This window comes from Hermetia illucens, chromosome 6 (assembly GCF_905115235.1).
Source record: "Hermetia illucens chromosome 6, iHerIll2.2.curated.20191125, whole genome shotgun sequence".
NCBI lineage: Eukaryota > Metazoa > Arthropoda > Insecta > Diptera > Stratiomyidae > Hermetia > Hermetia illucens.
In genome coordinates this window covers 86,372,849-86,389,224 of record NC_051854.1, presented here as the reverse complement: position 1 = coordinate 86,389,224, position 16,376 = coordinate 86,372,849, and the positions used below count along the sequence as shown (strand labels likewise).

The 16,376-nt window shown below is 44.3% G+C and overlaps 1 protein-coding gene across 2 annotated transcripts; it reads right to left on the bottom strand.

Moving 5' to 3' along the window:
- Nucleotides 1–2,305: 2,305 nt before the first annotated feature.
- Nucleotides 2,306–3,396, bottom strand: LOC119659592 (uncharacterized protein CG45076-like). Of its 2 annotated transcripts, XM_038067752.1 has the most exons (4): nucleotides 3,249–3,396; nucleotides 3,138–3,190; nucleotides 2,528–3,085; nucleotides 2,306–2,467 (listed from the first exon to the last, which is right to left on the bottom strand). In XM_038067752.1, exons 1-4 carry the CDS (start codon nucleotides 3,280–3,282, stop codon nucleotides 2,363–2,365), a joined length of 750 nt encoding a protein of 249 aa, XP_037923680.1. In that variant the 5' UTR covers nucleotides 3,283–3,396; the 3' UTR covers nucleotides 2,306–2,362. The 2 variants fall into 2 exon arrangements, with proteins under 2 accessions (XP_037923680.1, XP_037923679.1); XM_038067751.1 differs by having other exon boundaries at nucleotides 2,306–3,085; nucleotides 3,249–3,395.
- Between the last annotated feature and the right edge of the window lie 12,980 nt (nucleotides 3,397–16,376).

Here is a 16,376-nt window from a genome sequence, read left to right as displayed (position 1 = left end):
CCCGTTCGAAGACGGTTTCCAGCGGGAATCACTAGAAGGTCGTGTGAGGACTTGGCGAGTTATGCAACTTTAACCTGAAGCATAATCAGACCAATCCGCGAAAAGATTCAAAGACATAAAATTTATTCGCCAGAGAATATCAGCGTACGTTTCAAACTATATCTGAAAACCTCGTAGAAAGTTTTCAGCGTTTATAGAATCTGATGTACTTCCCCTTTCGGCGCCTGCATGACACAGATTTGAGAATTTGCATCTTTTTGACTACTTTCTCGGCGCTATCCACACTACGGTGAAATTCGATGCGCATACACCCGAAGAACCTTTGGATAGATACACATAAACCTCATAAGACTTGTAGTCGAGAGGATGACGTTAACTGTCGGTGGCACGTTATGGCGGCAACCAGAACCGCTGTTAAAATACCTTTATAACAGAGATAATTGACAAGCACAATGACACAATGGCCTGGGAGTGACACACACTTCAAAGACTAGCTGGCGTTCACGTATTGAACGGTATCTACGATGTTAGCCAGTGCCTTGCTAGCAGTGGGACGCTTAAACGCGCTAATGCATTCGCGAGTGCTGCCTTCCGACGAAGGAGGGAGCTCCTCGACGCTGCTTCGCTTGCAGTTGATGGGCGAATGGCCTAGTGGCCGCGGTGGTTAGCCACCAGTTTTAGTGTGTTTGGTGTTAGTGTTGTCTTGTGATGTCCTTTTTGTTGTGTTGTACGCAGAGCGGTAGTTAGCTGGTTAAAGGTTCCGTTGCGGTTCTCCGCCTCGGGCTGATTCCAGTTAACCCGTTGGGGAGTTCCGTCCCCACGTACTCGAGGAGGGCGATCAGACTCGAGTCTGCAAGGAACTCATCTGAAGTGGCTCTGTCACGAAGCCTCACCGGAGGCACTCAGTATAAACCAGGACCGTTGTGCTTGCATGGCGGGGCTCTGATTGTAGTCCCAAAATCAATCCGTGTCCGAAGAGGACCGTGGGATTAAGCCTTCACGGCGGGTACTCACGTTAAACCCCCAGGACTTTCAAAGACTGGCTCACGTCTGTATCAGTAAGGCAATGAAGACACGCCTAACGGCATCCCTTGAGGTCCTTCTGGGGTTAACTCTACATTTGCACGGACAGATGCTGGTGATGAGAGCGATCTTCAGAATGGCTGGGAGTATCATTGAGGTGAGGAGCAGCCTAAATCGAAGGAAAATTGATATTCTTTCTTGAGGCCACCCTGAATTACTGATACCAAGGGATTACATGACAACGAAGTTCCATTTCAGTAAGAAGTTTGAAACACGTTGGAGTAACAGAGCAAACTGGAGCGCGTGGCTATGATACGGCTTAAACCAGCAATCGATTGCCTGATATACTGGCGGATTTCTCAGGGACGCCTTTATACGGGCCAGAACCCGAAACGATTTCGTGGCTATGGAGAATACTTAATACTGGATGCCAATGTGTTTCTTAAGTATGTCCTCACTAAATTTTGTTTAGAAATTAAAGGGGTCCGTTACCCACTTGCTGGCGGACTGGACCAGTCGGAATGCCACCCCTCAATCTTGGGGAAGCACCCAAGATTCACAAATTTGACTTGTGGTTTAGCCCAGGGCAGAGGCAACTCGACAGACCCGGCCCCACTTCGGCCCTGGAAGCAGCGTGACCGAAGTGGCTACAGGGGTGGTTTACACAAAACTTTGGATCACCCTCAGCCAGAGGTCTGCGCTATGCACATTTTACAAATATTTTCCTTTTTACATGAAGCACTAATACACAGGAATGAAGGGTTGTTTATTGATAAAAGAAAGAAATCAATTCAAAACAATGTAGGAATATTGCATTGTGGTTTTCTCCCTAAATGTATTTTCCCTGTCAGATTATCCCTGGACAAGGCAAAGAAAATGTTGTCAATGTCGCAAAGTCGCGGCCACTACATGTTAATATAGTGAACAGCGCTGCGAAACATCACTAAAACGGTGGTCACCCGGAAAGGCGGACAGACAGACATTAAACCGATTTTAATAAGGTTTTGTTTGCAAAACAAACCCTTAGTAAAAAGAATTAGCGAGCGCTACCTTAATTTTCCCGAGAATTCAATGTCATGGGCAAGGAGCGAACGGGATACAACCTTACTAGATAGAAATTTTATATGTCGCCGGAAGAAAATAGAGTAGGTAGTGGAACGAATGTATCAGGAAACAAAAGCTGAGGCCCAGTGGTGCTTACCAAACCTAACACCACGGACGCTGACTACGATAAAATTCGCTAGGCAGACTGCGGAACCTACCGTCCTCAAATTCAAGCAAATCACTAAATAAGGATTTTTTTATTTGAAATAAAACTTCTGTAAAATAGAATAACATTTCAGCCTTGATTACTTTTGAATCGTCTCCTCCGCATCAACATCCTTTTGTTTCTTGCAGCATTGACCTTAGCCTCATGCGCTGCTGCCGATGCCTTATAAGCCGCCTGTTTGGTATTAGCGTAATCAGATCGAGCTGAACTGAGTTGTCTCAAAAGTTGCTCTACCCGATTTTTAGCTGCCTCCAGCAACTGCGTCTTCTCGGAAAGCTCCTGTTGGGCCCCTTGTGCTGCCTGTTCGGAATTTCCCACGTTCGCCTGAGCAGTTTGTACTGCTCCCGTGAGCGTTTTAAGTTGAGCGGTCGCTTGCTGAGCTGCCTGCATTGCTGCATTCACATTCGCTTGGGCCTGTTGCAACGACGCACTTTCCTCTTGGACTACCGCTTCAGCTTCCCGAACTTCCTGTTCCAATTGTTCGACGATTGCTTGTTTGCCAGCTAATGCGGCTTCAGCGGCCTTAGCTGCTTGCAGAGCCTTTTCAGCAAGTTGTGCTTTGACTTGATGAGCTGCCTGTTGGCCCGCAACTGTTTGGGCATCTGATGCAGCTTTAGCTTCCTGGGCCGCCTTTTGTGCAATGCTCGATGCTTTTTGCTTAATGGACCCCGAAGACATTCTGTTTTGACAGCCTCCCCCTACTTCGGAAGATGATGATTCAAGTGCCGAGAGGTCGCTGAATTGCTTCGGTACCATTCGCTTCTGGAAATGCCCAGATCGGTGTAAACGACCCTGAAAAGAGAAAAATTTGTTAATTGAACTACAATGTGGCCGTAGAAGATACCATTTGAGGATCCTGATAGTAACCAGCACTCGCAAATAGATGCTCCTGTAATACTGAAAGAAAAATGCTGATCATATGATCAAATTTATGCAAATTTATTTGGCAACATACATAGCAATGTGCAAAATAAATATTTAGAAGTCATTTTCAAAATTTTCTTAAATTTATTCAGTCGTCAGGCAATATTGTTTCTTGGAAAATTCCGGCCTGTTCTGATTTGAAAATTAGGAGCAACTATTACACCCTACTTAACTCCGCCATGCTATTAACATAGTATGCTGGTCCAAAGCCCAAGTAAAGGAAAAGGGTTTGAGGCAACGTACTCTTTACTATCCTCAATAAAACAAAAATAAAATTCTGAGTAGAGGCAAAGAGAGAGAGAGAAATAGAGTATAGTTGGAGTTATTCCACTATGTCAAATCTTACCTGATCTCTCTTGGTGACAGGTCTCGCGATAGGCCGACCAAGAAAATGCATACAATGTCGTTACAAACATGATGATCGGATCCAGCAACAAGCCTCGGAGAAATGCTTGGGCGTCCACCTCAGTCGACGCGGAAAAGGCGCATTGATATCTACGCTCTGCAAGAAACCCGATGGTCTGGTGCCAAACGCTGCGACATTGAACGCGGAAAAAAGGGCTATAAACTTTCCTATTTTGGTAGCCCACAAACTCTACTATATCATCTATCATCTATCATGGCATTGTCATCTCAGAGGATTTCCGTGATGCCATTAAAAAAGTTGAACGTTTTGATGAACGGCCGATGAAGCTCACCATCGCACTATTCACTGCTTTACCGCGTATGCACCACAGAGAGGTCGACCTGATCCCGAGAAAGATGCCTCCTGGCAACTTCTTGATGAAAAGACTTGTCACGTGCCTGCTGACGACTATATTATCATTGCCGGCGACCTTAATGGTCATGTGGGTAAAAAGGCAGATGGTAACAGGCACCATGGGGGAAAGGGGTTCTTAACACGCAATGAGGGTGGCAAGCGTATAATCGATTTTGCGTACCCACACGACCTTGTACTTATGTATACATGATTCATCAGACGATTGTCTCATCTTTCACATTTTATAGTGGGGACAGTAAAACGCAAATCGACTATATTCTCATAAGACGCCGATATTTTGCCGCCGTCACTGATTGCAATACCGTTTCCTATGAGTTCATCGCACCTCAACATCGACCATTGATTGCCGTCCTGCAAATCAAGCCACCGATAAAACAGCGTGAGGAATGCACTGGCCCACGGCACATTAAATGGTGGCGATTTGATTAGAAGAAAGAAGAAACGATCTCACTCACACGATTACCGATCATTATGAATATGGAAGAATCGTGGAACCAAATGAAAGACACGATCCACAAAGCGGTCTCTGCAACCGTCGGGGTCACCAAGCCGAGCCGAGATACTTGGCTTTGGAATGATGATATTGAAATGAAGGTCCTAGAAAAGATGCGACTTTACCTCAAATTTTTCGACGATAAAACGCTTACTAATTGGTAAATTTATAAGAATGCCGACCGGGAAGCTGTCACCCGAGCGAACCATTACAAAAATCTTTACGATAAACTGAACACTTGGGATGGCGGGAGAGATCTGTATCGACTTGCTAAAAGCCGTGACGATCGTACACATGATATTGAACACTTGTGTTGCGTTAATGGCAAGAATGGTACTTTGCTTATCAACCGTCGAGCGCAACGGAAAGAGATTTCAACTGAAGAATTTGCTCATCCTCCACTTCCACAATCATTCCCGACTTTTGGAGCAATTGCTCAGAGGTGGCGGTGAGGACGACGGGCGGCAACCCTGTCGGCCAAACCAAAACCAAGTGACCGAGGAGAACGTCCATAGTGGTGGCACCAGGAGACGCTGTACTCACTTTGAATTACCGGCCGTGATGCAGTAGGCAAATGCTCCAAAGGTCTAATCAGGGCGATCAGACCCGCGTCTGCACGGGGATTCATCTAAAATGGCAAATTGGTCACGAAACCTCACCATACTGGTACCATGGGAACCGAGATAGCCCCTGGATTGTCATACTTCGGGTGAACTCCCGTTGTATGTGAGGACAGCTCGGTTATTTGCGGTTGGCCCCCTAGTGAGAACTTCATGGGGGTTGTTGGTTATGCTCAAGCGAGAAGAGACCTTCGCGCCTCGGCGTGGTGTTGCGTTTCAACACGGGTGCGGTACTCCTTAGTTTGGTAGAGATTTAGGTAGGTCTTGCATCCACCAGAATGAATGCTAAGCCATGCACTTAGTATAGACTGGTACCGTTGTTGCTTGTCTCAGCGGGGCTCTGATTGTGGTTGTGGGATCAAGTCGTCCAGACAGGTGCTCACGTTAAACCCTCAAGGACTCACTGTCAGCGCAACTGAAGTCGAGGAGGCAATAGAACGAATGAAATCGGGGAAAGCCAAAGGACTTGATGACATCGCATCTGAGCTCTGGAAAGCGAAGAGCTGGGACCCAACACTGTGGTTCAGTGAATTCTTTAATCGGGTTATTCAGGAAGGGAGAACACCATCTGACTGGCAAGAAAGTACCACTGTTCCAATATGGAAAAAGAGAGGTAGTCCAGCAGAATGTTCAAATTACCGTCCGATCCGGTTACTTTCCCATACCAGGAAGCTTTTTGAACGCTTTCTTGACAACCGTATTTGCGAAACCGTTGAAATAGCCGTGAATCAGGCCGGATTTGTCAAAAACTGCGGAACTACTGACGCAATACACGCTGCACCGTTACTCATGGAGAAACACCATGAGAAGCATCGCCCTCTTTACAATGCATTTCTAGATCTTGAGAAAGCGTTTGACCATGTGCGACACCAAATCATCTGGTATTCTTTACGACAACACTTAATGCCAGAAGAACTCGTGCGCTGGGTTCGATTGCTCTACTACGATCCGAAAAGTAAATTTGGTGTTCATCAAGGAAGCGTCCTCTCACCACCCCTCTTTGTTCTTGTTATGAACACCGTCACACGGGATATCCAACGTCCAGCTTGATGCAGATGATGTTTTCCAAGTATCTAATAGCAAAATAATCTCGAGCAACTTGTCCAAAAATGAAATTATCGCCTCATACAACACGGTCTCAGATTGAAACCGATCCCCATGAAACAGGCACAATCACTGTCAGCGGCAGTGATTTGCCCAGAACTGAGCGATTTAAATATCTCGGGTCAACGCTATCAGCCAATGGAGAACCGCGCTATGAAATTGTTTCACGCATTAACGCAACCTAGATGAAGTGACCAGTTGTGGGTGTTCTTTGTGATCGACGTATCAACGAACGTCTCAAATTAAAATTTACCACAATTTTGTCCGTCCTGTCGATCTCTATGGTTCTGAGTGTTGGCCGACTATAAAAGACAATGAGCGGCGTCTTGCGGTAATGGAGACAAAGATGTTGCGTTGGACTAGTGGCGTGGCACGGTTTGATCACATCCGAAATGAGGATATCCGCGATCGTTATGGGGTTGCATCAATCGTGGAAAAATTGCGAGAGAGGCGTTTTCGATGGTATGGTCACGGAGTTCGTGCTAACGAGAATTCACTTGCCAAGATTGGTCTGAATATCCAAGTCGATGGTAAACGACCAAAGGCAGGTCGAATGGTGGCTTGATACGCTGGATGGGGATTTAAAAGCCTTGAGATTGCACCCAGATCAGGCATTTGATAGACCCAAATGGCGAAGCCGATCAGCCGACCCCGCTTGTGAACGGGACAAAGGCTGAAGAAAAAGAAGAAGATTATACCCTACTTGCGGTGCCCGTTTTCACTTTCGTTGAAATTTGAAAAGGACCCCTTTTGAAAAGAATTATGTCGCCTTATGAACGACGTATGCGATGTGGTGAGCGAATGATTAGCTTTGTTACGAGCTACTAACAAGCATAGCATGGAAAGACAGGAAAGAATTTCTCAACACAGAGGCATTAGCTAAAATATCTTTCCATTATATCACATTAACTACATCCAACGATGAAATGTGAACGGTAATTGCTAAATTAGTCTACGTATGATATCAGTAATGGCGTTAGGAATATTAACAATGGCAGAGCTATTCGAAGCGAATTCCAAATATGTTCGACATGTTCCTTCCAGCGAACAAAATGCATTGTACCAGGTTGTGCACATGGAGGCGCATAACCGGAGACCAGACTGTTCACATCAAGTAGTTCATACATGAGCGCTGGTATTTTGCTGGATCGTCTTAAAAGGATTTATGCACTTTCTGTTTCAGTTGCTTGGATCATTTGTGCTAATTAAAAAATTCTATCGCATCGAAGTGCGCTGTTTAATCGCAGGTAGTGCATCATCCTCGCGGTGAGATGATACCGCAGCAATTTCCATTTCAACTTTTTCTCATTCCAGTTGAGTGTAGTCCTCTTCCGTAGAAAGCCAACCATGTCATAAGCTCTTCAACTTGGTAATTCAATTAGTTTTTCCATGTAGTTACATCAACCTGATTACGATGCAATAGAGTTTTTCAGCCCCACGATCAGAGGCAATGACCTATTTCAAAACGACTCGTTTGACTCGTTTTGGCTCATGCTGGTTACGAATCGTGAACTGGAAGCAAGTTGAAACCAACAGGTTCTGTGAAACTTCACTCAGTCAATAACAGTGAAAATCTTTGGAAACCAGTGGTTTCAACATGTACTATATGCTCTTGCTATGCTTCCAGTTTCGACCACCTCTAATGACTTCTTTATTTGGAGGAGTAACTTATGAGTTTGCTGAGTAAAAGTAGCAAGAAATTTCAATGTGAAATGTAAATCTAGGTTGACGAATATAGAATTTATTGACACAGTCGAAGCCTGAAAAGGATTTTTAATTTTCAAAGTTGAACTGATTGCAAACACGCCCACTCCCAAGTCAGAAAAATTGATTGGTGAGGTTTCAAGCGAGCCTTACATCAAAAAATTGCGTAAGATAACCACATCTAAAATAATAAATTGTGCAGAAAGGAAAGGAGACTTGTGCGAATACTTGTGGTGCCTGACTACATCGCCCTCGGAAAGGTGCGAAAAGGGAAGCCGATCAGCAACTTATTGATCAATAGTTTATATATACCAAGCGCATGCCTTACATCACGCTAGCTAATGTTTGCCGCACACCCTAAATCTCTACAAACGTTTGGCTGACCAGACATCACCATCAACACGTTTTCGTGCGGTAGAGCCTTGTGAGCAGGCCAAAAACATCGGTGACAAGCGCTTGCAAACCAACACCAATCAAGCCAAATACCCTATCCCTACGTTTGTACTTGCGAGGATTTGTTAAGGTTTGACAAATATGTGGAGCCGGCATGACCCGTACCGTATTGCTCTTTGAACTGAACGGAAACATGTATGCCTTGCCTTGCCAGTGTACGAGCGCACATAGAAGCAGCAGGCCTACTCTGGAAGCATCCACCGTCAACAACCATCTAAGACAAAAGGATGCGTTAAGATTCATCCTTTTTAACCCAGCCTTGAAAAAAGTGATCCGTGCGAGAGAAAGCAGAGGCTGAACGAGGACATAGAAGGGAGATCACTGCGACTAACATCAATGAAAGCAGTAGCAGCCAATTGAATGGGTAGTCCTCCGGGGAGAAAGTCGAGGGAGTATTTGAGGATTTAAAGAAGGAGGATAAAGGAAAGAGGATAAAAGAAAGACGTTCGGATGGATAATTTTTGATAAAAAGTCCGGTTTTTAAGGTTTTATTTGCAAAACAAAACATTATTGAAAGGTGGAAAGCTTCAAAAGCTACCGCAGGCTCCTGCGACACGGCTATGTGGGACTCTTACCCACTAAAACCACTTCCTTCTCCTTCCACTCTCCCCACGGAACTTCCATTTGGTATTACGCCGCGGGGCTGGAAAGAATTTATTCTGTTTTTGTTTTTAGTTTTTAAAAATCTTTTTATTTTTAAGAAATAGGTAACAATAGTATATAGATTGGAAAAATGAACAATAAAAAACAATCTTTTAAAATAACAAAAATAACTTAAATCTAATGGCCACTGTGGGCTCTCAAAGTTTTCGAATAACAATTTACAGGCAGGGAAGAGAAACAGCAAGAAATAAAAATCTAATTTTACAATAAGTTGTCGGGAAATGGTCAAAAACCCGACAGAATTCACTTGGCCTTAGTGGCAAATAAAGAAATATAAAAACAATAATAAATATTTGATCGCTTCAAAAGATACTTTTAACTTAAATTATTGTTCTTAAAACTATCATAATTATATATTTTATATTATACATTTTTTCTTTTTTTTTTTTACAACAACATCCATACAAAAAAAACAAAGAATAATAACGTATGTATTTATAAGTTACAACTGGAGACAAAATCAGCACCCGTTCAATATGTACATATTTACAAAGCCCCACCAAGAAACAAATGGCAGAACTGAGCACGGCCACCGCTAACCGGCATCCCGCAGCCACCAGTACCAAGATTTCTCTTTTTCATCCCGCTTAATATCAATTGCTCTCGCTCTGGAGTATCTCCAGTCGAATCCCGGAGCCCCCACTGTCAAATTCGGGGGGTATTCTATCCTTTTGTCCGTGGCCCCTCTATGTATATGATACATAACCGGATCACCGGCAGAATCAAGAATTAGACCATTCCTGTCAAGATACACGAACGCTTCGGGAGGAATGAAGCCTGTCGTGAGAGTTTTCTCAAAATACCCATCATTTGGGTACAACGGCTGCGAAACCCAAGGGTTCTCACCATGCGAAGCAGATCGCAATATATGATTCCGAATCAATCTGACGATAACTGTGTCGATTCTTGGCACAGCAGCAGCTGCATACATCACTTCATTAGTTATATAGTGCTCATAATTTGACGAAGCAGTCCTATTAAGCCCCGTGCAAGCACGCAGACATTTCCTTTCAAAGATCCTTATTTTCTCCATTTGGCTAGCACTCAAATTAAACCAGATAGCACACCCGTAGGTGAGCACCGGTCTAATCAAAGTAAGATAACAAATAATCTTAACCTTCCGGCTAAGATGTGGAGCATAAAAGAGTCTTCGAAGAGACATGGATGCCTTGCGAGCGCTTTCTAGCGCGCCTTTAACGTGCTCGTTAAATTGGAGACGCTCGTCAAGACGCGCACCCAGGTATCTAACGCACTTGTTGTGAGGAATGCGCTCTGAACTATCCTCGTTCGCGACAATGTGGAAATCTCTCCAATTCCTTTTCAAGTTCCTACTGGCATACGTCAAGGAATTCGAAACAGAATCGTTTCACACTTTTGCGCATTGATTTTCATCCGCCAACTGTTCGTGAAGAACTTAATATCATCGAACATCTTCTGAAGTTAAACTTGCACCTCAGTTACCTTCTTGTGCGCCGTGTAGGCTATCAGATCGTCAGCAAAGGCAACCAACGACCTTTTAGGAGATTTATTAAAATCGAAAGAATTGAGTAATTCGCCGGCAAATACCGCAAAAAGTGTAGGCGCAGTCACTGTCCCTTACTGTAGTCCATTCAGAACATGAAATTCTCTGCTAGTAGTGAGATTTCCGTCCGTAATGACAAAGCACTTGCCATACAGCATACTACACATCATCGCTACGAGGTGACTGGGAAACTCATTCTTCAGGAGCCTGAAAATCAGTCCATCCAACCAGACGGTATCAAAGGCTTTCTCTATGTCTATAAGGCAAGCGCCTACGCACTCACCATTGTTAATCCGCCAGCAAATATCAGACGTTACCTTCGTTATTGCATGTATTGTCGAATGTCCAGATCGAAATCCGAATTGCGCGTTCGGCAATAATTCCTTCTTCTTTATATGCCCGTTCAAGGCTTTCAATACCAAAACCTCAAACACCTTGCTGATGTTAGGCAGCAAACTGATTGGGCGGTAGCTTTGAGGGCTGGATGAATCCTTCCCTCTCTTTAAAATCGGGAATACTCGGGCTTTCTTCCATTGTCCTGGAAAGAAGGAATTGTTCAATAAATTATTGAACAAAATGCAATAATTACGAATGGCAATGTCTGGTAAATGCCTGCGGACCACGTTGGGAATGCCATCAATACCGGATGATCTCTTATTGTTTACTCTTCTGAATATGGAAGTTAACTCAACACATGAGACAAAGTAATCAAGCAGATTATCACTCGGTATGAGATCAGCCTGCAACGCAGAGCTAAATTGGAGAACTATGGTGCCGTTCAGGCTATATTTGAAATTGTGGACACCTCGTTCTACAATTTCCGAAAGTCGCGTTGGCTCTAAGTCCGTTCTGGGCCGATGCACCGATTCAAAGTGCTCCCCTATAAGTTCGAGTTTCAGAGCATCATCCATCACGATGTAATTGCCTTGCGCATCAGCAGTTACACTATTCGTGTCTATACCTGAGTCAATAAGGTGTTGTATCTCGCTACCACCGACTTTAATTCTCGGCACAGTTATTCGTGACTTCTTCCGAAATAACGTATTTATCTTAGTAAACATGGAATCTGGATCGCTTGGTGAAATACCCTTTAACTTCTCCCGCCATTGGAAGTTCACTTCATTTACGTAACGTTGACGGATAAGATCCCGCGCGATCTTTAGAAGTGATTTGAACTCAACCAATATGGGATGATGATAGTCCCCATATCTCCGATAGATTTTGTTGACGCGAGTGAGCAGAAGGCTTTTCACTTTTTTCAACCGTTTTATGGCTGCAGTTTCATATCCTTCCATATTATTGCGAGGTTTAATTTTAGGGACGACTTGTTCAATTGTTTCCAGCGTCAAGTTCTCCAGCTTGAGAAGATACTGAAGTATTTCCTCGTTGCTCAAGTTCCTGTCACCTGGTGCAATTGTACTATCGTTTTCCCCATCAAGAGGTGGGCATTCCTCTCGATATCCCCGAATAAACCTCTCTTGGAATTTCTTCCAATTTGTTTGTTTAAAGTTCAGCCTGTGGACGTCATTGTCCATCGGCAGAAGGCGAACTCTTCGTCCATCAAACAAAACTTCAATAAGAATTGCGTTATGGTCGCTATCGTAAGGAAGAGTCTGTAGTTTCCGTTGAGGATTCCTAAAATTAAAGTTCAAGCGCGCGTCAGCAATGCACAAATCCAGATAGGAATTTGCCCTGGGCCAGGTTGGACTCTCTGACCCATATAATTCGCATTTATACTCTATCTGGTATTGCTCTATCCAAGATTTGAGGAATACCCCTCTGGGATTGTTTGTGGCGTTTAGCCACGAGGTATGCTTAGCATTCAGGTCGCCAGCTATAATATAGTAATTATGCAGCCTATTCAGTTCGAGTATCGTAAACAGAGAATGGAATTCCTCCTTGAACTTGGCTCGGTTGTTTCCCACTGCATAGACTGACAGAATGTATAACTTCTCTCCTCTAGGCAGTGAAAAAAGAATACATGAGACTTCGATACACTCAAAGGTTTCAAATTCAGGCCTATTAATATGCCTGAAACGATAATGGCGACCCACAAGTATTCCGGTACCACCTCCCCCATCACAATTTCGTCTATCGTTCCTCACGAATTCAAAATCCTTGAATGTTATCGAATGCCTCGGATGGAGGTGGGTTTCTGAAATTAAGACTATGTCAGGCTGTTGTCTGGCAGCGAAATCAAGGAACTCCGCTCTTCGATGGATTCCTACGATGGAATTCACATTGATCGCGATGATCTAGAGACCATCCAGTGGTACCGCTGTGACTGCAGACCTAGCAGCGGGCATGCTGTTTGTGTAAATATTCTGTTATGCTATTTATTTTTGTATTGTGTACGTGTAGCGTATGCTGCATGTTTTCACACATGGTTAGTATTTTATTGAGGATAGTGTTCATCCCGCCACTTGCATCTTGTTCTTAGCTCCCCCTTGCCGAACTACTTCTGCAAATGGGATCCCCGAGACAATTGGTGCTGAAGGGACGGTACCGTCCAACGCCGCTGACACCTTCGTTCTTTGGGCCGATCTCGGTGCCTGCTGCCTTGTGACCTTAACATTGCGGTATGCAGGACATCCACGGTACGAAGCCGCATGCCCTCCGCTTCCGCAGTTAACACAGAAAGTTTTTTCCTTGCCATCTGCTTCAGTCAGCGAACATTCAGCTGCGGTATGGTCTTTCCCGCACTTTACACACCGTAAGGTCATTTGACAGTTCACTGCCGAGTGACCATAGCGCTGGCATCTTCGACACTGGACTATTTCGACCCTTAGCAGGCGCTCAAAACGAATGGCCTGGTAATTAAGCGATCTGATGCCGATCAGATCGCTTCCCCGGCTCTCCGGGCTTATCTGCACGAGGAAGTGCGGCAGGATTTGTTTTTCCAAAACGGATCTCCTCGTACTAAACCGTGACACTGAGAGGAACTTGACCTCAGTTCCCGTCTCCCGCAGCATTTTGAGCACCTCATCGGGTTCTTCCTCCACATCCAAGCCTTTCAGAAGGAAGGTTTGCACCTTCTCTTCCTTTGGAGTGTAGGTGAAGTGAGGAGCCTTCACTCGCTCGAGGACCTCCCGCGCTTTTTTGTAATCTGCAATTTTATTACATTTGACTTGGGCTCTCTCGGCCCCCGTCTTTTTAATAACAAAATTTGAGAGCCCCGCGCTCCTATTAAGTAGAGTGGCTAAATCTCTACCACCTAATTTATAAACATTAATGGGGGGCACCCTTTCCCCCCTTTTCTTTATTTCGGGTGCTAATTGTATCCCCAGTCGGACCATTTTTTAAATTTTCACTCGTACTTGCATTATTTTTTCTTGAGTTTTGTTTTTTTTTTTTAATTTTTTGGAAACATAGACCAAAAACTCACCCAATTTTCCATCTTCACTACTGCAACTTGCCTGATTAGCATCCTCTTCTGGGACATTTCCATCGCCACCGTTGTCGCTGACTCTCCTATCGTCTGCTTTACTGCTCTCTATGTCCTCCATTCGGACAGATTCGCTCTCGAGAACTTGTTCGCCCTCAAGGCAACCCGGTTCCTCCATGACTGCAAAAGTAGTCGAAGATAGCTTAACCTTTTTTCTGGCTACCTTTGGAGACGGCGGGCCCGCCTCCCCAGCCATTAGCTGCTCTGTAAGCCTTCCATTTTTTTTATCAATACTGTCATTTGCTTTTTCAAATCTTCGAGTGTCTTCGCCAGCTCGCCATTTCTTCTTTCAAGATTGGCTATCCTCACTTTGGCTATTTTCAAGTCTGGATCCTCCTCGTTGCGGACTCCACGACCGATCCGAGTGCCCCTAGGCCTTATGGTGGGGGGCCGGTCTGGTCCGCCACCCGCCGGCGGCTCGCCGCTCATTCCCGCCAAGCCAAAAAAAACGAATTTTTTCGCAAAACTTTTTAAGGAAAAGTAACTTAGATAACAACTCAAAAGTAAATTAGTTTCAATTAAGTTTTAAATTATATATTATTAATTAAGTAATATAAATATCTTTTTATATTCTTGATAAATTTGTGTCCGGATAGCTCAGTGGTTAGAGCACTAGGCTGTCATACGGAAGGTCGCGGTTCAAATCTCATTGGTGGCAGTGGAATTTGCATCGTGATTTGACGTCGGATGCCAGTCGACTCAGCTGTGAATGAGTACCTGAGTCAAATCAGGGTAATAATCTCGGGCGAGCGCAATGCTGACCACATTGCCTCCTAGTGTACCGTTATGGTCTTGAATGAAGTGCTCTAACACACTTCAAGGCCCTGATCCAATATGGATTGTTGTGCCAACGATTATTATTATTATTATTATTCTTGATAAATAATATTATTTTTATTTTATTATTTTTATTATTATTGATTAATAATATCAATTTGTAGACACGTCCGTTCTCTACAAATGCCAGCCTACTACCGGAATTTATTCTGCGATCATGTTACAATTTGCATTTCTCTCGCGTTCATTCTTTCGGATGACTTCTTCCTGCCTAAGCTTCTTTCCGATGGCTGAAATCACCTTTTCGACTTCGGTCCGTATCCCCTTTGCTTTCACCATAAGTTCCATTATATTTTTGGGAGTAAAGTGCTCCCCGGTTGTAGCTTCTAATGTAGCCCTTTAGGCTTCGAATCTGGGGCAATGTAAAAAGACGTGCTCTGCGTCCTCTGCAATATTTGGGCTCTTTGGGAAATATGATTTTGTGAGTCCAGCGGCCTTTTTCTGACTCGTCCTACTTTTCCTGCCATTCCGCGACAGTTTCAGTTCGTGTCGCCGACGGACAGGGGATTCCGCGGTGAGATACTTTCGATCGTAAAGTCGTTGTATTTCTATCGCCAGAATTTCAATCGGGACCATTCCTGCTATTACGCAAGCTGCTTCATTGGATATTGTTTTGTAAGCGCAACATGTTCGGGGTACATTATGCGAAGCGCGGCTCCAATCTTTCTCTTATTTGCTATATTTTCCAGTACATCTGTCCATACTGGTGCTGCATACAATAGGATCGAACTGAGCACCTTCGAAATAAGAAGCCGACTGCTGGGTCTTGAGCCACCTATATTTGGTACCATTCTCACAATCAGCGCTCCGCTGTTATATGCCTTGGCTGCTGCACCCTCCACATGCAATCCGAAGTTTAACCTCTGGTCAATCATTATGCCTAAGCGCAGGCTTGGAATGAATTGTTTGCGTTCCAACTTTGATCTTCATGGAAGTGCACTTTCTCTGCTTAGTAATAAGTACTACTTCCTTCTTATGCTCTGCGAGCTGAAGGCCAGCATTCTCTAACCAGGATTTATAGACTCCTTCATTTGCATAAAGCTCGACTTCTTCGAGAAGGCGTGCAACAGCCGTCATACCAATATCGTCCTCCAAACCAATGGAGGCCACACCAGTAGGAAGGTCTAGCGTCAGCACTCCGCTATACATAATAATCCAAAAGAGTGGCTCTAGGACAGACCCTTGTGAAGCTCCGCATGTCGTTTGTCTGTCTGTCTGTCTGCCACACGCACTTTTCTCAGAAACGGCTATACCGATTGACACGAAATTTGGTGAGAAAGTAGGAACCGCGAACGCCCAGACATTCAGTGAGTGATATCCTTCTATGTTGAGATTTAGGGGGGGAGGTCCCGATTCATGTAAAAGGGAGGTGTAAATTGTTTTTTCACCGAATATAGTCATGTGGGGTATCAAATGAAAGGTCTCGATTAGTATTTTTCGAAGCCGGTCTTAGTTTTGAGATTTGTTAGAAAGGCGGGGAGTGGGAGGGGTGGAAAGTGAGGATTGTTTAATGGACCCATTCTCAGAAACTAGCCAA

Bases quoted from the DNA above. Each gene is read 5' to 3' on its own strand.
- LOC119659592 (XM_038067751.1), bottom strand. From the start codon at position 3,282: ATGACTTCTAAATATTTATTTTGCACATTGCTAT. The intron at 3,191-3,248 runs GTATGTTGCCAA...TTTTTCTTTCAG, and splicing joins TTTATTTTGCACATTGCTAT to TATTACAGGAGCATCTATTT. The intron at 3,086-3,137 runs GTATCTTCTACG...TTCTCTTTTCAG, and splicing joins ACTATCAGGATCCTCAAATG to GGTCGTTTACACCGATCTGG.